The following is a 25,612-nucleotide window of genomic DNA, read 5'->3' as shown; positions in this document are numbered from 1 at the left end:
TTTTTTAACTTTTGAGACAGGGTCTTAAGTAGCCTAAGTGAGCCTGGAATTTCGCATCTGAGGTTGGTTTTGAACTAATGATCCTCCTGCTTTTACCCCCACTCCCCCCTCCCCCATCAGCTGGGACTACAGGCTGGTACCACGATGCCCCTGCCTGAACAATGCTAATGTGACCTTTTAAAAAATTCTTCCAGTTCTTTCCCTCCTTTCCTTTTTTTCCTTCCTGTTTTGTGTTTGGTACATGCCTTTTTTGGCCTCAGAAAACAATGCTGCCTCTCCAGGTGTGACGATAGATAGCCAAAGGACTGGTGGGCAACACACTGGGGGCCCTTGCGGCTGGCTGCTCAATTCTTCCTCTTCTAGGTGTAAGGCAGGCCTCTGACTGGCCAACTCAGAGGTTCACACCCTTCCTAGGCCCGAAGGTACGCTAGTCAGGTAGGCTTCCCTAGTGTCCTTACCGCTAGAGGTGCAATGGAGCATGCTCTATGCAGTGAAATCTGAGAGCCATCCAATCCTGAGTGGCCACTTCAAGATTCCCTCCTAAAGAGAACAGGAAGCTGGAGAAAAGGCAAATCAGGAGCTCCATTCTCTGCTCGGTCTGCACCCTTGAGTCTGTCAGCCAAGCTTGCCAGTAGCCGTGCTGGGCGTGATGAGTGACCTGTGGAGCACTGGCTAGGGAGACGCAAACCAAGAAGAGTTGGCTTGCGCGGTTAGACTCAGCGGGCAAAGTTGTATTTGTTTTGCAAAGCAAACTCCGAAGTTTACTTTTCGGGTCCTTTTCACGGAAATGTTGCAAACCCTCAGATGTCATTTGATCAGGTCCTGGGGCAGGTAGTGGCATCTGGGTCGGGCCTGGGAGAAGCCGCCACCCGGCACCGTGCGTCGCTGCCCAGGTAGCTCCTGCCTCGCTTGGATCTGAGTGGCCGCTCAGGTCTAACCCCTCCTCCTCCCCCACAGCACGCTCCTTCTCCATCTGGGCTGGAAGCGCTCAGCCCGGCTGGAGGGGATCAGAACTCCGGAGCCAGTCCTAGTTTGGTCACAACCAGCGTGGCCTTAGCCATGCTCCCTGGACAAGTCCAGAGCTTAGCATAGCCGGTCTCTACAGAGCACTGTCCCAGCATCCCGGCATGGGCGTGGCCAGCTCTGCAGAGGCAGAAGGAAGAGTCTGGACAGCCTTTGCTAGTCACCCAATCAGTTGCGTAAAACGTTAAGGGTGGGGAGATCCTCTGTGCTCCCCGCCCCCCAACTAGGCTTCCTTGGGCTCTGTCTCTTGGCCGTCTTTTCTCCCCTCATTCCATTCTTCCTGCAGTCTCCTCTCTTTCCCGAATACCCAGATTTTTGTTGAAGGGTGTTTAGGAAAACAAACTCTATGGAATGCATTATAATAACAAGGCAAGCTGGAGTTCAGGGGTTGTTTAAGGCCATTTGACCCACATGGGGCAAGAATCGAGCTAGGAACTGAGAGGGAATTGTTAATTGTGGATAAATGAGTAACGGGAATGATGGGTTAAGGTAAGGCTCACGTTTTTTTAGAGCCAGGTGGCTAGCATTTTCTGACAGTGTGCCTTTGGCTCAGGGGTAGATGGCCTAGGGAGGGAAGGGGAGGTCAGATAATAAGGTTGCCATCCTGAGGAAGACTAGTATTTGTTCTGCATCCTAGGAGCTAAAGCCGTTTGGTTGACCCTGAAAACTGCATCATCACTGTAGGAAGTTGGCTTTGGAAATTCTCCCCAGTGCAAAGTTATCTTTTGAACTTTATTGTAGGCCACCCCGTCTCTCAGCTAGAGATAGTTTTTGTTTTTATCATGGTATACAAATAACTTTTTCCCATTCATTTCACGTTTTAAACGTTCCATTCATTTTAAACGTTTTTAGAGGATTGAACATAAGACCTGCACGTTGGGAAAGTGCTTTGGAGCTATTGCCACTCACATAGCTTGGAAACACTTTCTCATAGTCTTCACTGTCACTGTTCTCTTGCTGCGCACACTAGTTCTTTACGTGGCCATAATACACTTTGCCTCATTTTTTATTTGTAATTTATTCAAGCTTTTGCCACAAGTAGCTGTGTGCATGGGTCTTTTCTTTTAAATCATGCCTTTGGAATCAGTGCCCTGAGAGGGTGAAAGCATTTGTGTTGTGTAAGTCTTGTCTGTAGACCTAGACAACAACTGAGGACATTTAATCACAAAGCAAACACAGACCAGGCATGGTGGCTTATGCCTAAAATCCTAGGACTTGGGATGCAGAAGCAAGCAAATCTCTGCATGTTCAAGGCTAGCCCTGTCTCAAAAAACGTAAACCAAAGGTCAGGGGGGTAAATTTAGGCTTTTGTCACCACACCTGACTACTGAGTTTGAACCCCAAAACCTAATAAGGGAGGAGAGAACTGACTCCAATAAGTTGTTCTTGGACCTCCACAGGCTCTGGTATGCGTATGATTTTACACACACACACACACACACACACACACACACACAAATGTGTGTAATATTATAATAAATTGTTATCTTAGTTGTTGAACTTGAGTTTCATAAGAAATTGTACAATTAATGTTTGGTTGGGATGAGGACAGAATTCCCAACAATTTCTGAAGTGTCCCAAGACACATCCTTGTCATTTTGTGCTATGCAAAATGGTGCAAAGTGGTATTCTTGGCACTGACAAATATAAAATCAAAATATCGATCACCTCTGAAAAATGGTGAAGCTACTTAATGTCCTGTCATATCAAATATTCAGCCAGGAATTAATTCTCTATGTAAAAACAAAAACAGGCACATCTGCCTCATAGGTAGCAGGTAGGTTTGCTTTTGTCAATAATAGGTAGTAAAGTATGTATATACCAAAGAATAAAATTTTTTGTGTATGTTCCTGTTGGGGGGTACATACGTGTGGGTGCAGTATGTATGAACATGAATTTGGAGGTCAGAGGACACCCTTGGTACATTCTGCTTTTTGTCTGAGACAAAGTCTTTCATTGACCTAGAATTTCACCAAGCTGACCAGGGCACTTCCAATCTATCCTGCAGTGGCTGCGATTTCGCTGTCACTGAGCTCAGCCATTCCTCAGTGAGTTCTGGGGATCAGATTCAGGTTCTCACTCATTTCAGTTAAACACTTTAGTGACTGAGTCATTGCCCTATTCTTTTTTTTTGTTAAGATTTTTCTTCTTTCTTTTTTCTTCCTTCCTTCCTTCTTCCTTCCTTCCTTCCTTTCCTCCTCTATTTGCATGTACACCTGCGCAGTAGAGGGTATAGATGGTTGTGAGCCATCATGTGGTTGCTGGGAATTGAACTCAGTACCTCTGGAAGAGCAGACAGTGCTTTTAACTGTTGAGCCATCTCTCCAGCCCACCCTAATTCTTTAAAATAAATGGACTTATGTTTCTTAGTAACTGTTTGGTGTAAATATCTATTTTACATACCTATATACTTGAGGCAAATTTTTTCCTGGGTGAAAAGAAGTTGGAAAAAGTTTAAGAAGGTTTAGTCTAGAAAACCAGGATGAACTTGATTTCTAAAATGAGAAAATCGGGCTGGAGAGATGGCTTAGCAGTTAAGAGCATTGGCTGTTCTTCCAGAGGTTCCCGCTTCAATTCCTAGTACCTACATGACAGCTCACAACTGTCTGTAACTCCAGCTCCAGGGGCTCTGACACTCTCACGCAGACACACACTGTGGGGTGGGGGATGTGAATCCACATATAAATAAAGCATTTTGAAAAAAAAAAAAGAGCAACCACAGGCTTTTGTGCTGGGTGAAAGACAAGATGATCCTTTCATGTGTAAATTTGTGCTCAGAACTCCCCAGAAGGCTGTCCAGGATGTCAAGGACACGAAGAGATTAGCCTTTTTACAAATTCATTCAACCTGGGTCCAGTTTCCAGAATGAATTGGAACCAGGAAAACTGTGGTGTTCAGAAGGGGTCAGTGGTCCTAAGGTTGGCTAATGTATTATGTCCATCAAGTGATCGTTCTGGCCTGGGAACACGGCAGTGAGCAGTTGCCAGATAAACGCTTCTACTCTTGAAACTGGTGCTTCGGAATGTGAGTGGGATTATCAAATAAGTAAACAATAGACTACACAGAGACAGGAAGAAAATTAAGGCAGGGAAGGTAAAGGTGGTCTAGAGAGAACGTTTAAACGGCTCTCAGAAATGTCCTCATTAAGAAGATGTAATCTGCTCAAAACAAAACAACAACAACAACAACAACAACAAAACAAACAAAAGCCTTGGATGTCTGTCTAGGGGAAAGTTATTCCTGAAGGCCTGGTGGCAACCCTCTGAGTAGGAGTCCTATGTGACCAAAGTAGGAGGAGATTCTGGGGGTGGCCTTAGAGGCATTTAAAGGGTTGGGTTTTTACTCAAGATGAGGAATCAGTGCTTGGACAGCATGGTTTGAGAATGTGCTTTGCAGTTCGCAGCAGAAACTGTTAGGAAGCTTTGAACCTGGAGTTTCCCCTCACCGCTTGCCAGGCCTTGGTCCACCCCGGACTTCAAGACTGAATTGTTGAGAAAGTCAGAACCTACCTCCCGTTCCAACTCCAATCTGGAGGAGAGATTTCTAGGAAAGTCGTGGAGCCTAATTATATGGCCCCTCTCCGTTATGATCCCATTAGCATTGGAAAACTTCCAGGGTCTCCCAAGGAGCCTGGGAAGTGATTCAGTAGCAACCCCAGGTTGTTGCATAGCCTTAGGGGTTTCTTTTAACCTCAGGCAGCCTCAAAGTGGGACTAGAGAGCCTTCTAACAGCGTCGCGTCAGATCGCCTGAAGGCACTTCTTAAACCTCTCTACGGTTTCCAAAAAGCAAAAGTGCAAACGGCTCATCCCTTTTCGACTTTTTGCAAAGCACGCTGCGTGGGTTTGTAGGGTCCACTGTGGGTGGGAACACGGCTCAGGTCTCACCTAGCGCTCATGTCCGGATGGGAGAAGCCTTGAGGCTGTGGGGAGGGTGGGAGGAGGTTCGGGGCTGCTGGGCGGAGCCGCAGAGCGGGACTCCGAGACAGCAGTCTGGAAGTGTCCTACCGGCCCATTGGGAGTGGAGGCGCGGGCCGGGCGGGGCTGCAGTGACAAGGCCGGGGCGGATCTGTCCCCGCCCTCACTCACGTCCTCGCCCGCGCCGGGATCTCCCAACTCGCGCCGCGCGCTCTTTTCTCCGACAGCTGCTCCGGGAGCCCTGCGAGCCGTGCTGCTCAGTGCCTAGCCGGTGTGTCCCCTCCGACTGTGCCTAGCGATGACCACCCAGCAGATCGTTCTCCAGGGGCCGGGACCTTGGGGTTTCCGCCTCGTGGGCGGCAAGGACTTCGAGCAACCTCTCGCCATTTCCCGGGTAAGAGTGTCTTGGGACGCGCGTGGGAACGGGGCGCTCCCGAGGGCTGGCGGCGCGCTGCGACCCGAGGGAAGTCGGGGAGGCTGGAGCCCGGAGGGGATGGCGGTGGGGCGCATCCAGGTGCGCTGTGCGCTGAGCGCTCTGAGCCATCCGCCGCCCCTAGCCCGCCGCCGCGCTCCGTGGCGAACGGGCTCTGAGTGTCCCGACCCAAGGCTAACGACAGTTTTCTTCTCGGGCCCCGGAAGCGAGGAGAGGCGCGGCACGTAGACACGCTTTGTGCCGAGGCGCGGAGACCCGGGGCTCCGCACACCCCGCTCTTCACCGTGGAAGAGTTGGGGAGAGCTGATTGGCAGCAGGAGAAAGTCCTGGAAGGAGTTCCCTGGAACGCTAGTGGGATTCGCTTAGCTAACAACTGAAGCAACTATTTTACACTCAGAGGATTTGACCCCACGGCTGCCTCTCAGCTCCGTAATGCCTTTCACAGGAGTTGGGAACTAACCCCAGATAAACCTTCGTAGTCTCGCCCTGACTAAGGTGGTTAGATCATCTTCCTGTCCTCCAGGTTATCCGCGATAAGCCCATTACTTCTGAGGAAGAGCGGTTCCAACTGTGCGTGGTGGTGATGGCTGAAAACTTCTTAGCTGGGTCTCAGACTGCGAGACCTGTGACCCATAAACGAAATGTAACTCCCTGTGAGACTCAGGCTCAGTATTTGGAGGGCCACACTTTAGCCTTGTATCTGGGCCAAACACAAGGAATGTGTCCCATGGAGAGAGAACAGATAGTTGTGTGTGTGTGTGTGTGTGTGTGTGTGTGTGTGTGTGTGTGTTCGTGTGTGCTGGGGGTTGGGGTTGTTAACTAAGTATCTTTTGATTCAGGAGAGTAAAACCCAGCAGTGCCTGGCTAGTGGGACCACGTTTCATTCTTTGGTATATTTGACGACTGAAGCTGACCTTAAACTTGTCTCTCCAGTCTTGTAAATATCTTTTTTTTTTTTTCCCCCTTTGGAGGAGTTCTGGAATGGACATATAAGTGAAAGGCCCTGATGGGTCCTCTTGGCTTACGGCTATGCCTCCAGCCGCTGGAGGAATTAGACAGGAGTTGTGGTAGCACCCAGCCTCCCCTTGCCCTTTCTGCCTGCCACAGTGCCACTCAGGCTGTCTAACAGGTGGGCCTGGCCCAGCAAGGGGTTCTTTGACCATCCTACTCTAAATAAACAGGCAGCACAGTTTTAAGACTGGGTCTTCCACTTGCTCATCTTGTCTTCCAGAGATTTCTTTGTTGTTGGAGACGTGAGCTGTTTTTCCAGCCTCCAGCCAAACTTCTCAAGCATGGTAACTCTGCCTTAACCAAACTGGACATCTTCCCCCAGGCCTGGTCCAGGACTGCACCTGACTGTGCCCAGTGTGTCCTGTCAGACAGAATACAAATGCTTTCCCATGGAGGGCACTGCCTCTGCACATTTAGAGTTGGTTACCTCATGGTCCAGTTGTGTCTGTAATTAACCCGTCAGCCTTCTCAACTACCGAGACATGTCCTTTTTAAGCAGGGGAGGGTGTATTGGCAGTCTGCTAAAAGAATAGTCAGGGCTTGTCATTTTGGCTGCTTCAAAAAGTCTTTTATTTATTTATTTATTTTTTTTTGTGTGTGTTTGTTTTTGTTTTTTGAGACAGGGTTTTTCTGTGTAGCCTTGGCTGTTCTGGACTCACTTTGTACACCAGGTTGGCTTTGAACTCACAGAGATCTGCCTGCCTCTGCCTCCCTGAGTGCTGGGATTACAGGCATGTCGCTTCTAGAAGTCTGGGACTATAGCTCAGTTGCATTCAGTCCAGCGTAGATATGAAGATGGTGTGGTGTGGAAAACACACCGAATCTATCGTTTTGGATCTTCAGGTATTAATTAATTTTATTCTCTTCTTTTTTGGGATAGAATCTCGAGTATCTCAGGATGGTTTTGAACTCTGTATGTAGCCAAGGATGACTCTGAACTTCTGACCCTCCTGCCTCTCATCTCCTGAGTGCTGGGATGTATGCCACATGGCAGGTTTATGCACTACCGAGGACTGAACACAGACATCATGAATGTTAGGCAATCACTCTACCAACTGAGCTACATCCCTAGTCCCCGATTCCTGGTTACTTTGGGCTCCATGCTCCCCTTGAATGGGTGCACATAGTATTACATAGTATGTAAACTCCTCAGAGGGGACCTTAGTGGCTACAGCTCTGGAGGGTAAGCTAATCTTCATTCTGACTTTGACAAGAATTTTAATTGAAAAGTGAAAGGGCCTCAGAGACATTGACATTGCAGTACTGGCTACAGTTCACCTGTCTTTTCACCTTATGACTTGGGGATGAGAAAGTGATTGTCATAAAGAGACTGTGGCATGGGTGGTCTAGGGTCTGAGGTGGGGTCTGGAGTTTAGTTCTTATCCAAGCTGTGCCTAAGGTAAGCACCCAGAGTTTATTTTTTTTAATCAGTGCAGTAGTAACAGCAGCCCTTGGGTACCAGTTGAGGAATGTAGAGTGCTCTGTAAACAGTGAATAATGGCGATATGTGAGCCTTGGCAAAGAGCTCCACCCACTTTCTGGGCGGATATAGCTTGCTCGTATGTTTTTGTGTAAGTAGACTTGCAGTCTCCACACCAAAGCAAGCTATAAAACTAGGCAGGGAGAGGAGTGCCTCTTATTTAAATAACCATGTTTGCTTTCTCTTGCATGAATTATTCTGGTATTGGCTCCAGTCTTTTGTTGAAGTGCTAAAGCTGAATAGAACTCCATAGTTCTATTCTATGTGTTTTGGAGATACTGGTTTGTTTGTTTTTGTTTTTTGTTTTTTCTAGAAACATTTCCACTGATTATAAAATGAACACCTGTACTGTCATACCCCAGTCAGGATATGCAGTGTTGGTGGTACATAGGATCTCGGTGATATAGCCCTGACATCCAATAATTACTCTGTGCTTTTCTTCATAGTTTTACTGACTAAATAGGCATCCTAAACACTAGATGCTGAATTTTGCCTGTTTTTAAAGAGACTTACATAGGGCATTTTATATGCATTGCATGTGTGGCTTCTATTACTCCTTTGTGCTTTCATCTGTGTTACTGTGAGAAATCCAAGACTCACAGTGCAAATTACTAGTTATAAATGGACATAAACTAGGTTTTTTTTTCTCCCCTATCTAGTATCTCATTTAAGGCTCCTGTCTTTAACATAATATTTAACTGCTCTCTAAAGTATTTTTCAGCAGCCCCGTATGGGTGTTTGTGGGTGTGTGTGTTTTCCCTTCCCTTGTAATTTCTTATTTCCTCTTGTAGCTTTCAAGGGAAACCTTCAGAGAATCCACAGTCATGCTGAAATTGCTTTCTGTTGGGCTGTGTTGACTGTTTTTCTCTCAGGCAACCAAGCAAAGACAGGAAGAGGTGGGGCCAGAGATAAGGGAGATGCTCTGAGTTTAGCTGCCACTTATTTGCCCCTTGAGTCCTGGGGAACCCTTTGCTGAGAGCCTGTGGTTTATAGTAAGTGCCTGTGCCCTTGGTTCAAGGACCCCAAGGGAATGCTTAATAATGGCTACTCTGTAGCTGAAAGGTCTTTTCTCATTTTCAAGAGGGCCATTTCCAGATTCAACTAGATTTTTACATCATTTCTTCAAGGTTGGAAGAGCAGGGCTCCTCAGTCAAGCTATAAAAAGACAATTTCTGTATCCATTCTTCATTTGAGGGACATCTGGGTTGTTTCCAGATTCTGGCTATTATGAATAGAGCTGCTATGAACATAGTTGTGCAAATGTCCTTGTATACATGAGCATATTTTGGATATTTGCCTAGTAGTGGTATAGCTGGATCTTGAGGAAGCACTATTCCTAGTTGTCTGAGAAAGTGCCAGATTGATTTCCAAAGTGGTTGTACAAGTTTACATTCCCACCAGCAATGGAGGAGGGTTCCCCTTTCTCCACATCCTCTCCAGCATGTGTTGTCACTTGAATTTTTGATCTTAGCCATTCTGATGGGTGTGAGGTAAAATCTCAGGGTAGTTTCAATTTGCATTTTCCTGATGACTAAGGATGTTGAGCATTTCTTTAAGTGTTTCTCTGACATTCGATATTCCTCTATTGAGAATTTTCTGTTTAGCTCTGATTGTGGTACATTTACACAAAGTAATAGTACTCAGCAATTAAAAACAAGGAAATCATTGAAATTTGCAGGTAGATGGTGGGAACTAGAAAAGATCATCCTGAGTGAGGTATTCCAGAAGTAGAAAGACACACAGGGTATATACTCACTTATAAGTAGATATTAATCATATAATATAGGATAATCATACTAAAATCTGTACACCTGAAGGAGGACTCTGGGTAAGGTGATCAGTCCTCATTCAGAAAGGCAAATGGGTGGAAACTGGAAGAAGGAGAAAACAGGGAACAGGATAGGAGTTTACCACAGAGGGCCTCTGAAAGACTCTACCCAGCAGGGTGTCCAAGCAGATGCTGAGACTCATAGCCAAACTTATAAGTTATAAACTTAAACTTATAAAAGGACAGGGAGATGAAAGACCTTGAGGAGACAGGAGCTCCCCAAGGAGAACAACAGAACCAAAAAATTTGGGCCCAGGGGTCTTTTCTGAGACTGATACTCCAAACAAGGACCATGCATGGAGATAACCTAGAACCCCTGCACAGATGTAGCCCATGGCAGCTTAGTGTCCAAGTGGGTTCCCTAGTAAGGGAAACAGGGGGTGTCTCTGACATGAACTTAGTGGCTGGCTCTTTGATCACCCCCCCCTGAGGGGGGAACAGCCTTGCCAGGCCACAGAGGAAGACAATGCAGCCAGTCCTGATAAGACCTGATGAGGCTAGGGTCAGATGGAATGGGAGGAGGATCTCCCCTATCAGTGGACTAGGGAAGGGCATGGGAGGAGATGAGGGAGGGAAGGTTGGATTGGGAGGAAATGAGGGAGGCTGCTACAGCTGGGATACAAAGTAAATTGCAATTAATAAAAAAAAATAAATAAATTAATTTGAAAAAAAAAAGAAAGACAAGCCTGAAACTGCCTGGTGTGCATTGAAGCACCCCGAGCTGCATGCCTGCACTGTGCGCAGTGAATCAGCGCAGAAGCTTAGCCACACCGGCTGATCAAGGCTGACCTGGGGAGAAGGGAGGCAGATGAATCCAAGAGAATGTACCTGAGGCAGAAGCTGGAGCCTTCCTTCCTCAGTCTCTACGATACTGACCATGAAGGTTAATATTCTTTCTAAAATTAAGTTCTGATTTTTTTAAACTTTAAGATTCGTTTTATTATTTCATCGTAGAGGCATTTCGCCTGCATGTACGCATGTGCACCGTGTGTGTGCCTTGTGTCTGTGAGGGTAAGAAGAGGGTGTTGGAGGCCCAGGAACTGGAGATATGGGTGGTTATGAGCTGCCATGTGGGTGCTGGGAATCAAACCCAGGTCCTCTGCAAGGACAGTAAGTGCTTTTAACTACTGAGCCAAGTCTCCAGCTCCATGCTGATTAATTTTGATGAAGAACAAAGCAGGGACAATAGCTTTCAGATAATAAATCTGGGGTGGTACTTTCCCAGGCTGATCAGGACTGGGAAAGGCACCCAGTGGTTGCTGTGTGTCGGGGCCGGGCTAGGGCTGACTTCCAAGCCGACTACTTTCCTCCAAGCCATGCCTTGCTGATGTTCTGTGGAGGAGTGCAAGGCCTGTATCGTTTATTTTGTGTAGACGGGGAAGTACAAGTATCTGCAGGTTGGGTAATTTGTTTTCATTTACATTTAAAAAAAAAATGTTGACTCACCCACTTCTGAACTTCCTCGTAACAGAGTGATTAAGGCTGTAAATGCTCAGAAGTGCCTGTCTTATAAAATTAATTTTAAAACTACGGCTTATTTTTAATGGGTCTTATGGAAAAAAACTGAGAAAGAAGAAGCTGAAAGGATGGGACCTGGTACTGTGTTCAGCCTGGGGATCCAAGCAGCGCTCTTATCCTAGGCAGCTCTCTAGGTGACCCTGTGACCCTGTGGAACTCATGTTCCTTCTCTATAAAGATAAATAAAATGATGAATGGCTCGTGGTTAAGAGTGCTCTTTCGGGACACCCGTGCCAGGTGGCTCACAATTGCCTGTAACTCCAGCTCCAGGGAACATCCTCTTCTGGCTTCCTTGGACACTAGCACATAGACAGGCTGTGTGTTTGGGGGCTATGGCTATACATTTTAAAAAATGAGGATGAGCAAGCAAATCAGGTACACTTATATCCTTTGAATACAGTGCCTGGCATCTCCAACTCCTATAGCATCGCTTGTGCCTTCAACTGAAAATTGGTTGAGAAAATATACTATAAATTCAGGAATATTTTCAGATGGACTTGTGTTGCGAATCATAAAAGCGTGTATGTATATCCATGGGAAAGATCCATATAAGAAATATTTATTTTATCTACTTGCAGTAATCAGAATAGTTAAAACATGCATTGTAGGCCTTTTTATATGAAAGAAACTATTCTAAGTATTTAGTATTTTCTGTCAGTAATTCTCATGGATGTCTGGCGAGGTGGGTACATTTTCATTTTACAGATAAGGACCCTGAAGCATGGCAGGAACTATGACTTGCCTGTGCCGTACACAGTGAGTGGGTAGGCCATGTAGCTCCACGGGCCTGTATTCTTCAAAGTCAAATATTTTAATAACTACTAAATGCATTATGTTCTGCTCCGCATGTACTTGTGCCACCCTCTTCCACATACTGTACAGCCCACGACCAAAGTGAATGCAGGACCAGAGAGCATTGCCAAGTAGAGCTGCTGGGTAGCTCCCATCACTGTTCTGCTTCCTGATAAGCCATGGCAACGAATATTGTATTTCTAGCGGTGTTATTCTGTGCAGAACCCCAGGAAAGCCAAATGCTGGTCCAGGCACCAGTGTGAACAGTAGGATCCTCTTGGCTTCTTACCCTAGAGGCCTGGCTGGAGTGCCTGTGTCATTGACAGCAAGCTTTACTGAGAGCATCCTGAAAAGGAGTATGACTTCTTCTTGATCCTTTGGAAAGGCCCAAAGCCACAGCCTCACCTGGGAGAGGTTTTGTAAACCCTTGCAGACACTGAGGATGGAAGGGCAGAGGAGTTAAGGACAGGTTAGAGAAAGGTTTGTTTGGATGCTATCGGGGCATCTGGGTTTATTATGTTCATCATTACAAATGAATACGACTAGATGCACCTGTGTCAGCTGAGCCAAGTTCAAGATGCAGTATGTGGCGGTTTGAATAAGAATAGCCCCCATAGGCTTATATGTTTGAATGCTTAGATACCAGGGAATACTGGGATGTGTGGCTTTGTGGCAGGAAGTATGTCACTGGGAATGGACTTGGAAGTTCCAAAAGCCTGTGCAGGCCTATTGTCTCTCCCTGTCTTTCTCTGCTTTGTGGATCAGGATGTAGCTCTCAGAACTGCTCTAGCGCCATGTGTGCCACCATGCTGAACCAAACCTCTGTAAATGTAAGCAAGCCCTCCATGAAATGCTTTCTTTAAGAGTTGCATTGGTCGTGGTATCCTTTCACATCAGTGAGACAGTGACTGAGACAATCTACAAAAGTCTGACACAGAAGAGTTAGTCATTTCTGTATGGCTCTGGAACCTTTATGATTTCTATACTGTTTTTAGCTTCATGGTGGGTGGAGTGGACACTCATCAGTCACAAGGTCTGTGAAGAATGGCACATTCCCTCCTTTGTACTACCATAGGCACCAAAAACAAGACACTGATCTTGTAAGAGCCAGCTTATCAACAGCATTTCAGAGTGTCATTTCAGATGCTGTATCAAATTAATTAGCCTGTATAAGATCAGATGATAAGGACATAGGTGTGACTTACATAAGATAATGATGCCTAAATGCACATGGATTAAATTCAGATGATGCAGAGATGATTTGCATTATTAGAAGTATTATAAGAGTGCTCATACTTCCAAATCTAAAACACTACCCTAACCCTACAATTCTACTCAGATGCTTAATAGAAATGAATCCATTTGAGTATCAAGAAACATGTTTGAGGACTTCCTTGTGGCAAGTTTTCCAATGGCCTTGAATTAATTTTTTTTTCTTTTTGGATTTGTTTATTTATTTTGTATGTATGAGGGTTTTGCTTGCATGTATGTATGTGCAACACAGGTATGCCTGGTACCCGTTGAGTTTAGAAAAAGATGTTGAACTGTGCTTGGGTCCCTCTGCAAGAGCAGCAAGTGCTCTTAACAACTGAGACTCTGTCCTGCCCGGGTAGCCCTTATTTTTTAAATAATTCAGATGACTATTAACAAAAATAATGTGTAGGCAAATGCCAGTTAAGTCACAGGACAGAAAATCCCACAACAGGCTGGTAAGATGGCTCAGCAGAGAAACATCCAAAGTTAACCTAGAGTCTTAGATGCCAGAATTGGGGCAAATAAATCTTGGCCGAAAGACTTGTAACAAATGAGGTTTGAAAATTCACACCAGGTTCTTTATTAGGTACATTTTTGTTTTGTTTTGTTTTGTTTTGTTTTGTTTTGTTTTGTTTTGCGGGGGCGGGTTGGGGGGAGAATTCACCAGGCATTATCATGGCAGTCTGTGAGTGTGTTCTGCTTAGTAAGGTTACGTGTGGTTGTCATAAAAGATTTAGAAGCTAGGCACGGAGGCAAGACTGAGGCCAGTTCAGAACCTTGAGCCATGTAGTAAGTTCCAGTCTAGCTCAAGCTGTAAGCGTGAGAGCCTGTCTGAAAGAGCGAGGGAACAACCCCAAATCTCTCAAAGAAGAAGGCCAAATGGAAAAGCGAGGGAAGGCAAAGGTAAAAGCCTTTCTCCATTTATGCGTCATGGAGGCAAAAACTGTCAGCACCTGCCTATAAAACTTCCCAGCCCGCTTTTCACGTAAGTTGCGTTTTCAGAGTTAATTAGTGTCTCATGGTGGGTTATTCATCGTTCTGTATTTTCTGTCATAATTTTCAACAAATGAAGAATTAAAGACAGCTTGGTATCCTGGGGAAATGTATTTTTTTTTTGGCTTCAGCTGGATGTAGGTTCAAACCCTTGTCTTGCCTACTTCTTGTATGTTGGGGGCAGGTGGGCCCCTGAAGACTCAGCAGCCGTTAGTGACATGAGAGTAATAGTATTTATCTGTTAAGGTTATTGCAAGGGTCGGTGGTGCGAAGCTAGTTGCATAGCTCTCCGGATAATCCATAGCAGACATCCAGTTAAGGCATACCGTTAAAGAACTTTTGATGGTAGCTATCTTTATTATTTTTTTAAGTAATTAAAATGTTTTTCTTTCAAACAATATTTTATATGTATGGGTATTGTTTTGCCCACAGGTATGTCTGTGTGCCTGGTGCTCCTGGGTCCCCAAGAACTAGAGATACAGATCGTTGTGAACTGCTGGTCTGGGTGTGGGAAGTCTAACCCTGGTGCTTTGGAAGAGTAGCCAGTGCTGTTAACCACTGAGCCATCTCGTCAGTCCCAAAGGTTTATTTTAGTTTTAATTATGTGTGTGTTTGTGTGTGAATATATATATGGTTGAGTGCAGGTACCCACAGAGTCTGGAAGAGGGTGTCAGATCCCCACGTAGCTAGAGTTACAGGCAGCTGTGAGCTGTCTTACATTTGTGCTGCTAACTATATTGTGGCCCTCTATATGACTCTTAATCCACGAGCCATCTCTCCAGCTCAATACTGTTTCAAGTCCTTTAAGAAACCAACAACCTAATGAGATTGACACCATTGTCAATTTCATTTGGTCGGTGAAGGAACAGAAACAGCCAGAATAGTTTGCAAAAGTGAATGTTCAGGTTTTGGTTGTGGGTGGCAGTGATTAGGGCTGTTTTAAAACATGCGTAGTTGTCATGGGCTTTTGGATGCTTGAGAATTGATATCTTACTGAGAAATTATTCTCTTTACTGCCAGCTCTTTTACCTTCCTGTCTTCGGAATGGTGATAGCTCAGACCAAGAGAGCAGCGAGTCCCTCTGAACTTCCACCTCTGTGCACTGACAACTTCGTTTTACATTGTGCATGAAGGAAGTCTGGGTTAGGGTACAGCCCATCTACAGACAGTCTACTTAACTGCCTCATTTCCTGGAGAAAGTGGTTGTAGGCGAACGGAGAACATTCTGAAGTAGTATTGTTTCAGGCCAGCCTATGTGTCCTCACGCGGTGTTTGCGGCTTTGATGTGGCTTTAGGGTCTGGGTGGCAGCCTGGACCGACAAACTGCAAGCCAGGAGAGTCCCAGGGAGGAGCTCACATTCGGCATTTAAATGTGGCAGGCCAGCTGCTTCAGTTTAGACCCACCCCCAGTTTAGACCTTCACGTTTTTACCTGGAAACCCTGACATAGCCATTAGATCAAGAGACTGTGCCATTGCAATGGAACTTGAATTTCATGTTTTGTTAGTCCAGGGAATGCATCATTATTTATGCTTCCTTTCTCACTTTGTTCTCCATGAATTTAAGGCAGTTTACAATACCAGAAACACACAAGGACATACTTAAGAATTAACGAAATATTTGGAACATGGAAGCGGAAGCAGCAGTGTTCCAGGAACTTTATTGGTTTCTGTAATTGCACACTGAGTTTAGCTGTGAGTTTTGTGGCCAGGGCAAAAATGTGAACCATGGTGAGTGAGTTGGACGTATGGGCTGACATGCCTTTTATAATTCTCGACTTTAGGTCTTTCTCAGAGGTTGACCAATATTGATAGGGCTGTTTTGTCTCTTCCTCTCTCCCTGCTTGCCTTCTCTTCCTCTTTCTTCCTCCCTTTCTCCCCTTTTCTTCTGTCCTTACTTCTCTCCCTTCACCTCTCTCCTCCCCCCTTTCTTCCTCCCCCTCACTTTTTCTTTTCTCTTTCTCTGTGTGTGTGAGAGATAGAGACTATTCTAGTTGAAGCATCTTCAAAGGGCCTTCTATGTGCAGAAGTGTGAGTCTTTCAGGTTGTTTCTAGAGGATCTGGGCTTTTAGGTTTAACTGTTTATTGTTTGTCTAGTAATTTAACTTCACCAGGGAGAAATTATGATAAAAAAAATCGTCAACATCCACTTTGAAGTCTCCCAATCCAGTGAACATTAGGCTTTGCAAGGAAATTTAAAAAGCAGAGATCAGGGGCTGAGGGTGTAGCCTAATGGCAAGAATGTGTACTTAACATGCCAGAGGCCCTGGGTTTGATCCCCAGGGCAAAATAAAGTAAAATGAATGAATGTGTGACTACTTCTGGATCCTTCTGTGTAGATGTGAGATGGCTTGAGGGCACTGTGTATATTTTCTTCCCTCGCTTCAGGGGATTTGGTAGCTAAGAGTTTGTGAGTCAGTGCCACACCCTTACAAATATGGTTTAGAACTTTTGAGAGCTGGGTCAATTTCTGGCCCCAGGTTTAGAAGCCAGTTTCAAGGGACAAGGTGAGTGGTGTTCTGTAACACTAAGGAAATTGACCTGCAAGCTGAGTCAAAACGAAAGCTAGAAAATCACTTGAATAGAGTTTCTTGGTTTTTTTTGTTTTTTTTTTTGTTTTTTTTTCCCTCTTCAAAGCAAGGGTGGGTGGTGGTGGTGGGGAATCTATGCCTCAGAACATTCAAAACAACTGACAGATGCTTAGCTGAAACTCTCACATCTATAATAGAGCAACAATTGGTTTATCATCCAGTCTGGAACACTTATTTTTACTCCTCTCTTCTTACAAGGTTTTTCCTGGTAGCCCAGGCTAGCCTTGAATTCATTATGGATCCCAGAATGGCCTTCAACTTGGATTGGGCATCCTGAGTTTTGGGGGGTATAGGTGTGCACCGTCACTCCAGGCTGGCTGGAACACTTGAGAACAGAATGGGGTGTTTTCTATAGTTAAGAGGAAATAGGTTATTGACCTGGGCGTCTAGTAGCTATGATGTATTTTTCTTTGGTGCTGGGGATTGAACCCAGGCCTTAGTCACCATGGAGTTCCATCTCAGCCCATCGTAAAGTGCTTTTTCATGTAATTGTGCCTTTTATAGCTTTTGAACTGAGCCTTCAGAACCAAACCCAGGAGGCAACATAAATGAGGCTGACCAGAGGGCCGAGTAGTAAGAGGAATCACTGTATGAGTGATGACAAATGGCAGCTGATACTGGGTCTCTGTGCTAGGGGCCGTGGAGCATGATGGGGCTTGTGGCTGAGTGGGTGGTATGTTTCTCATTTAGCGGACAGAGTCTCCTCAGTTGGGGCGGATTGTTGCTGTATGGAGATTGGAGCCCAGAACTGCCAGATTTTTCACAAGCTTAGAATCTGTGAGTTTATGTGAAATTCACCAATATGTGACTTAAATTAAAACTAATACAGAGCACCCTTGATTGTGGACCAGATTCAGCTGATGGACTTTGCTGTCAATTTCAAGTGCAGAAAGTTAAAGGAACGCATGTCTCCAGCTGCTAGTAGAACTTGGGTTTTAAGTAGGATCCATTAATGCAGTGGTTCTCAACCTTCCTAATGCTGGGACCCTTTCATATATGTTGTGGTGACTCCCAATCATAAAATTATTTCATTGCTACTTCATAACTGTAATTTTGCTATCTTTATGAATTGCAGTATAAATATCTGATAGGCAGGATATCTGATATGTGACCCCTGTGAAAGGGTTGCTTAACCCTTATAGGGGTCATGACCTACAGGTTGAAAACTATTCCTCCAAGGGAATGGCTGGGGTAGGGGCTGAGTGGGTGACCCCTGGAATGGGTTCAATTTGAATTGTCTTGAATGTGTGCTGCCTACTTTTATGTCAGCTTGACACAAGCTAAAGTTATCTGGGAGGAAAGAACCTCAATTAAGAAAAATGCCTCCATAAGATCAGGCTGTTGGCAAGCCTGTAGTGCATTTTCTTAATTAGTGATTGATGAAGGAAGTCCCAGTCCACTGTGGGTGGGGCTTCCCCTGGGCTGGTGGTCCGGGGTTCTATAAGCAGCGAGATGAGCAAGTCATGTGGAGCAAGCCAGTCAACGGCACCCCTCCATGGTGTCTGCATCAGCTCCTCCTTCCAGGTTTCTACCCTGTTTGAGTTCCTGTTCTGGCTTCCTTCAGTGATGGAGTACAATGTGGGAATATAAGCCAAAGAAACCTTTCCCTCCCCAACTTGCTTTTTTGGTCATGGTGTTTCATCATAGCAAAGTAACCCTGACTAATCCAGAAAGTATCTGTCCAGTGAGGTCATCTGAACTTCAGCACGGCTAATGGTCTGTGGTTGTGTTTTTGTAGTAACCGGACACAGCAAATACTGTGTGGACATTTCATTGTTATTTTCAGATAAAATCCAGGGTTCTCACAGCTTGCTGTCTTTATCTCATATCCCTTTCCCCTCCCCTGCTCCCTGGGATTCATCTATGCAGTCCACATACTGTTCTTGAGACTTGGCCTGCTCTTTCCTGCCTCCTTTTGTGGCTTTGTGGTTTTAAACAGCACCAACTTCAGGGAGTCATCTGTGTAGTGGAGTGTGTGTATGTGTGTGTACGTGGATGTGCAGGTTTAAGTGTAGAGAAAGGCATCAGGTGTCTTCTAGAATTCTTTTGAGGCAGGGTCTCTCTCTGAACCTGGTGCTCATTCTGCCCATCCTAGGATAACAGCCAGCAAGCACTACCAATCTTCTTGCCTCCACACCCCCTCCCCTCCTCCCAGTGCTGGGGTTGCAAGTTCGGAGCAAGACCATATCAATCTTGTTGCACAGGTACCGCCATCCAAACTCACATCTTCATGCTTGTTCAGTAAGCACTCTTAGCCATCTCCCCAGCACTCATCATCATTCTTTGCATTGTATTGTTGCTTCTAGCACAATATTTATCACCTGCCTGTCTCTCCAGGGACCATGACCTCCTAGGTGGTAGGCTCAGTCCATTTCATAGCATGTGGTTGCTGGATTTCACAACCAAGAGCTCCTGTTTCTTTATTTCTGAGCTCTTGCTCTGTTTTGAGTCATCTCGGCAACCCTCGCATGTCAACCCTCTGGTGTCATGACTGCTGAAGAGCAAGGTACACAGAGACACTAAATCCCAACCAAAGGATAGCGAGTCCTGGCCAGCCACCTCTAGAAGTCCCATCTTAACCAACAAGCTGCTACATCTTCCAGAATGTGCATGGGCGTGCATGATGAGTGAGCGAGTGAGGAGTGAGAAAGGAAGCCTGTGGGAGGATGAAGCAAGCCAATGTCACAAAGGAAAGGGGGTTAACTCTTGTCTTCAGTATCAAGTGTCTGGCTCTGTGAATGCGCTCTGTTGAAAATGAGGGAGAGCTATACCACAGTTCTGTTTTGCATGACTTAGAAGTGGAAACCATAGCAGGGTTTGGGGTGCCTTACAAACATAGAGTGTAGTCAGGGTGCAGGGTAGCAACCTCCAGGTAAGAAGTGGCTGTCTGAGCTGGGAGTGGGCTCAAGAATGAATTCGAGGTGAGTGACTGCTACAAAAGCCAGCAGAACATTCTTTCTTATTAAAGGAAGGAATTGTTGCACCTAAGCCACACTAGTTTTTATAGCAACAGTTGTATGTTCTAGTTGTATATTTTCTAGGGGAAAAAGCTGTCTCAGGGAATTGGGGGGGGCGGTGTCCATTTAACTAATGGGTCTGGTTTTTTGGAGGAAAGAATTTAATTTTTTTTTTTCTTTAAGAATTGAAGCTGACTCCATCATGAGCTGATTCTAATGGAATTTGATGGCTGCTAAGGAGTTAGGATAGACGCTGTGGTATAGCGGACCCTGGAGCTTGCCGTGGCTTGCCACTCACCAGCTGAGTCAGATTGAGCAAGCTGCTTAACCCTTGTTCCTCCATTTCCTCATCTTCAGTGATGCAAATAACATTGCCTTCCTCGTAGCATCATGAGAGGATCATAAGCCAACACTTATTAACCACTTTAGGTTGCACTTGACATATAATAAGCCTCATTAATGGTGGCCGCTGATAGAACTGAGGTTCATTGTGGTAAAGTATGTGGTAGAGTCGACTATTCAGGACAGGAAGTCTCCAGCAGGGAGATCCAAGTTTTCTGTAGCCCTTTTCAATTCTGCCTTATAATCAGCGTGTTTGATGATGGGAGGGGCGGCACAGAGAGTGGAGCTGTTGTCTCATGCCTGGGAGGCACCTGGCCAACGGGGATTTGTGGCACTCCAGGTTTTGTATAGGAGGCCACAGCAGATGCACCTCTTTAAATTCTGGGTTTCTTCTCAGTAATGACAGTGGCCTTAGAGTCTCTGCCATGGTATTACACTGAAGAAAAAGGAAAGGGTAGAATTTATGAAGGGTTTTGTGGTAAAAACCAGGCATAAGCTTTTAGCTGTGTGAACTTGAATCACTCACAATCTCTCTCTAGCCTTCTCTCTAAAATGTCTAATATATGCTTGCTCATCTGATCTATGTGAGCTTATTGTTTTCAGTCTTTAGTATGAATGAGCTCTGCAAAGATAAGTTCTGTGATTTATTTGACCTACTCTTTCCTCCCTCCCCCTTTATGGTGGCAGGGTCTCATGTAGGCTAAGCTGCCTCAAACATATTGTGTAGCCAAGGATAAACTGGATTTCTGATCTCTTGCCCCCACCTCCCAAGTGCTATCATGTTCAGTGTCTGTGGTATTGGGGATCAGTCGTAGGGCTTTGTGTATGCCAGGAGCGTGCTCTACTTTTCAGTCTGTATCCCTAGCCCCAACCTTTCAAAAAAGAGCTGGCTCCTAAAAAATGTTATTCTACCAGAGTCTGATCTGATGATCTTCTCTTGTAATTTTAAAAAACTTTCCTTTGGCTCAAAAAAAAAAAAAAAAAAAAAAAGAAGAAGGAAATCAGATGGAAGGCTAGGCTAGGTCCAAATTACTCAGGTGTGGGCCTCCTAAGACTGGTTTTAGCTTGTTTAGGGCCTGTTGAGATGTTCTCTGCAGAAATGCCACTCCCATAAAACGGTTTAAACAAAATGCTGGAAATTCCAGACATCTTAGCAATTGAACATAAAACTTAAAAAGAGAATTCTATTTTAAGTCTAGGATGATCATTTTAAGAGAAATAGTTACTTGATTTAAAAAAAATATTGTTATTTTGAAATACTCATTTTAAATAATAAAATATGTGTGCCCTTGTGGAAACACTAGAGGAAGTCATTGCCCTGCTCCGTCACTCTCCTCCTCATCCCCTTCACACAGGGTCTCTTTAAAATAAATCTCTTCTTATACAGTATATTCTGATCATGGTTTCCCTTCTCCTCCCAGACTCTCCCTGCCTCCCCACCCTTCTAACTCCATGTCTTCTCTCTCTCTTAAGAAAACCAACAGGCAAAGAAAAAGACAAACAAGGATAAAAGAAAACGAACAAAGAAACTAAGAAAGAACAGGAGAAATGCGTATACACACATATACCCCCATAAAAACTCAAAATTTTGGAAGTTATAATACACAAGCAAAAGGTCATAAAGTTTTCAAAAAATGCCTGAACAAAGCAATATGAGACAAACAAACAAAATCTTCAAAAATACCTTTGAGTTCATTTTGGGTTGTTCATCTACTGCTGGTGACAGCCTCTGCCCTTCAGTGTGGTTTGTGTGCTCAATGACTCCCTTGGAGAAAATGATTTTTTTCTTTGAGAGCAGTTGTTAATTGGAGAGGGATGGGGGTTTGCATCTACTTCCCCATTTCAGCAGTGGGACCCAGTCTGGTTTGACCAGTGCAGGCCCTGTGGTGTCTGAGAGATACTGTTTCCTTGACATCATCTATCCCCTCTGGCTCTTAACGATCTTTTTGCCTCCCCTTCACATAGTTCCCTGAGCCTTGAGTGACAGGGTTTTTTAGTTATCTGGCTGTCCACAAGCCTTCGCAATCCTTCTGTCTCTCCCACTACCTGAGCTTTGGCGTTAGAGGGTACACCCACATTCAGCTTTTACATGGGTTTGAGGGACCAGAGTTCAGGCCCTCATATACTGCAAGACCTCTTACACACTGCATGATCTTCCCAGCTCTTGTTAGAGAGCATCTTTAACAACAGTGGACCTTTTTAATTTGAATCATTCTTTGGTTATTTATTTTGAGCACCTACTGTGATGTGGTAGGTGCCATAGACTGGAAGTCAGGAAGACTCTGAGAAGATAATTTAAGTAGAGACTTAAAAGGTGAGGAAAGCCAGTCAGGCAGAGTTAAAAATACTGAGGTGGGGGAAAAAAAAAAGCTTGGGGAGGAAGCTAGAGCTTAGTATGGAGGTAGCCTAAGGGGAGGCCTTTCCTGAAGTCTTGCAGGGCTGTCCTAAAGGAACTTGCTCTTTTATACTTTTATATTTGGTCATAAATAATGCCTTTGATTGGCCTTATCCTCCTGGTTTTCCAGCTAGTCAATTTAGAGATAGAATTCGCCAGTTTAGAGCCATTACCAATCCCAAACAAGAGGGTACTTGGGTAGGACTGTTAAAAAGTAAGTTAGTGGCGACATGGAGGGATGGAGACCAGCCTGGGATCCATAGGACATTTTCCAAAAACATCAAACAAAAACGCAAAAGTCTTCATTGTCATTTAGAACAAGGTCCCTGTATGTAGCCTGCATTTTTACTGCCACACTGAGTGACTCAGAATGAGTTTCCTATTGCTGATTGGAAGGAAGGCCTGGGTCAGACAACTCACTCAGCTGTGGCCTGGAGCACAGCTCTCATGAGAGTCAGATCTCTGTAAACACATGATGGGAGAGTGGGGGAGAACGGGTAGAAGGTCAGGATCTATGCAATGCTTTCACATCTTTACATTCCAGAGGAGTTTTGTCTGGTGAAGCCAGAGCACGTTCAAGCCAGAAGGGACCTCAAGGACTAGCTCAGCTCCTCATTTTGTGGAGCCAGGGTGCCAGTGAGGGAGTAGACAGGGCCCTGCACTGACATCCCTGTGAGGGCTGGTGTTTTCTGTTTGGTGAGGACTGTTTGGGTACTTGGCTGTGGAAAACTGAGGCTTGTTGCCTTACTCTGGTATCCTGATTTGGTGCTTTGAAGGACCAGCTTATGGAAACACCCTGTGGTTTGCAATTCCACTGGTCCCTGGAACTACAGGGGTTTCCAAGAGGAAGCCAGAGCCTTTTGGGCACTGGGGGTCTGGAGGTGTGCCATTCTGCCTCTGGTTTCCCATTTGGAGTGGCCTTTTAATGTCATATAGTCATGGACTTGCCCCGGGGTGATGGAGACATTTTGGTATGGCCTAACTGAGAGGATATCCAACAGCAGACTGTTATTCTGAGGTCAGCGCTGCTTCAGAATGAATGTCATTCATCAGAGCAGCATCAGTGTTCACTTGAAAAACAACTGTGGGTCGGTGTGGGGGCGCATTTACTCTGTCTACAGGGAATCGTCGGTAGGCAGGTGGGTTTGAGGACCTGCAACAGTTCCTACCTGGCCATGCCAGGCATCTGTGGTCTACAGATTTGGAACTAATGGTCTGGAAGCATAGCTTGCAGAAAACCAGCCTCCTGTAGGGCAGGGTGGACTTCCTGGTGTGAACCCACACTACCATATTGAGAAATTACCTTCATTGCTTTGCTGTTATTATTGTAAAGTAACTCAAGACCATTGTTAAAGAAATGAACACGTCATTGAAATCTGTAGCAGTGAGCAATTCCAGTTCTGTCTGGGCTTGTAACTTATAACATATGTTAGGATTTTACAGAAATAGAAGTTATTGTACACAATGTTCTCTAATTGAGTGAGTCTAAAATATGTGTTGGCGACTTATTTTGAGGTCGGAACACCGAGTGAGGCTCAAGGTTTGAGTCTGCAGTGGGCTAGCTGATGGCTGGTAATGTGCTAGTTGGGTGGCCCTGGGTAGGTCACTGAGCTCCATATGCCTCAGTTTCTGGTGTCCGTTCTCGTTTCTCACAAAGTTGTTATCAGGGGACAATTAGGTCACGTACAGAAAAGGACTCGGTTTATGGTAACAGATTGTAAAAACATGAAGGATTACAGCTAATTAAAATTTGATTTTAGCACACTTTGTTGAGCTCTTTCTCTCCCTGTTCTTTCTTTTTCTTTCTTTCATCCTTTCAGGGGTCTTGCTATATATCCCAGGCTGTCCTCAGACTCACTAAGTAGCTCAGGCTAGCCTCAAATTGTCTCCTCCTTCAGCTTCTCCAGAGCAGGTGTGCACCACCATGCCAAACTCTCCCTTTCCTACACTTTGGTCTTTATCATTGAGTATTTAACCCGATGGTATTTTCTCATTGGTCTTCCTGGAGACACACAGTGACTGACTGTGTGCTATCTGCTCCGTTGCCAGGTCACTCCCGGAAGCAAGGCTGCTATTGCTAATTTATGTATTGGAGATTTGATCACGGCCATCGATGGGGAAGGTACCAGCAGTATGACACACTTGGAAGCCCAGAACAAAATCAAGGGCTGCACAGACAACATGACGCTCACAGTATCCAGGTGAGGCTGTGGAAGTGTTCGCTCATTCCCGATGGACTGGAAGCTGCTTGTGGACAGGGCCTGCCTCCCACAGCTCAGAAGCTCCTGAGCTTCACCAGTTCTGTGCAGTACATGATGAAAGCAGGCTAGAAGGTCTGTGGCTTTGCTCTTTGAGGTTGCTCCTCTCATCTCTCGTGCTCACAGTGCTTCTCATCATGTATGCCCCTTTCTCCTAAGTTACCACCCTTTTACTTGACCTAACACAGCTAATGAGAATCCTGAGGAGGTGAAAGAAATGAAACATGGTTAAGGCATAACGAAGCTCAAATGTCTTCCTGAAGGCCTCTTGAGTATGATTTAGGACGGTACTCCTCCAAGGACCCTGAGTAGCGGATGCTCTGTTGTGAGATTGCAGCAGCAGAGAAGGACCCAAGCCTGTTAGACAAAGTGCCAAGTGCAAGGTTAGGTGCACCACAAGAAAGGAGCACAGGCATGAACAGACAGCCGAAGACAGCACCTTGGAAGCCGCAATTAGGGTAGGATTTCCAGTCTTCTTTCACTTGGTCATGGAAAGTGCCCTATAGATCCCAGATGTTAGGCGTGATTGATTCAGCTTTGAGTGGCTTCCTAGTTCCTGTTGGATCAGGTACAGGTTCTTGTTGCTGTGTGAACCTGCTTTATTTAATGGCTCACTAACCTCAGCTTTTACAGCCCTTCATCAGGTTCTCATTTTGAATTTTTTCCCCCTACTTGTGCTATAGGATTGATAGACAGACCAAGAGTACATGAAAAATGCCAGAATATTTTGTTCCCTTCAGAGCCCTACTCACTGTGGGAGGTGAACCATTTCATTGTGACTCCTTCAAAAGCACACTGACCCTTTGTTCTTGTCTCTTGTTCTA

At 45.2% G+C, this 25,612-nt stretch overlaps 1 protein-coding gene across 1 annotated transcript in view; it reads left to right on the top strand.

The window, feature by feature from the left end:
* Positions 1-5,094: 5,094 nt before the first annotated feature.
* The window catches only part of Pdlim1 (PDZ and LIM domain 1), a 44,523-nt gene continuing 24,005 nt past the window's right edge, over positions 5,095-25,612 (top strand). Inside the window, exons 1-2 of the mRNA XM_055591744.1 lie at positions 5,095-5,332; positions 24,580-24,731. Coding sequence (XP_055447719.1) covers positions 5,237-5,332; positions 24,580-24,731 — 248 coding nt within the window. The 5' untranslated portion in view covers positions 5,095-5,236. The remainder of the gene's footprint in view (positions 5,333-24,579; positions 24,732-25,612) is intronic.

The sequence above is a fragment of the Psammomys obesus genome, unplaced genomic scaffold, assembly GCF_907164565.1.
Source record: "Psammomys obesus unplaced genomic scaffold, mPsaObe1.curated_primary_1811, whole genome shotgun sequence".
Classification (NCBI taxonomy): Eukaryota; Metazoa; Chordata; class Mammalia; order Rodentia; family Muridae; genus Psammomys; species Psammomys obesus.
The sequence above is the reverse complement of the archived record's forward strand: the minus strand, read 5'-3'. Positions and strand labels throughout refer to the sequence as shown.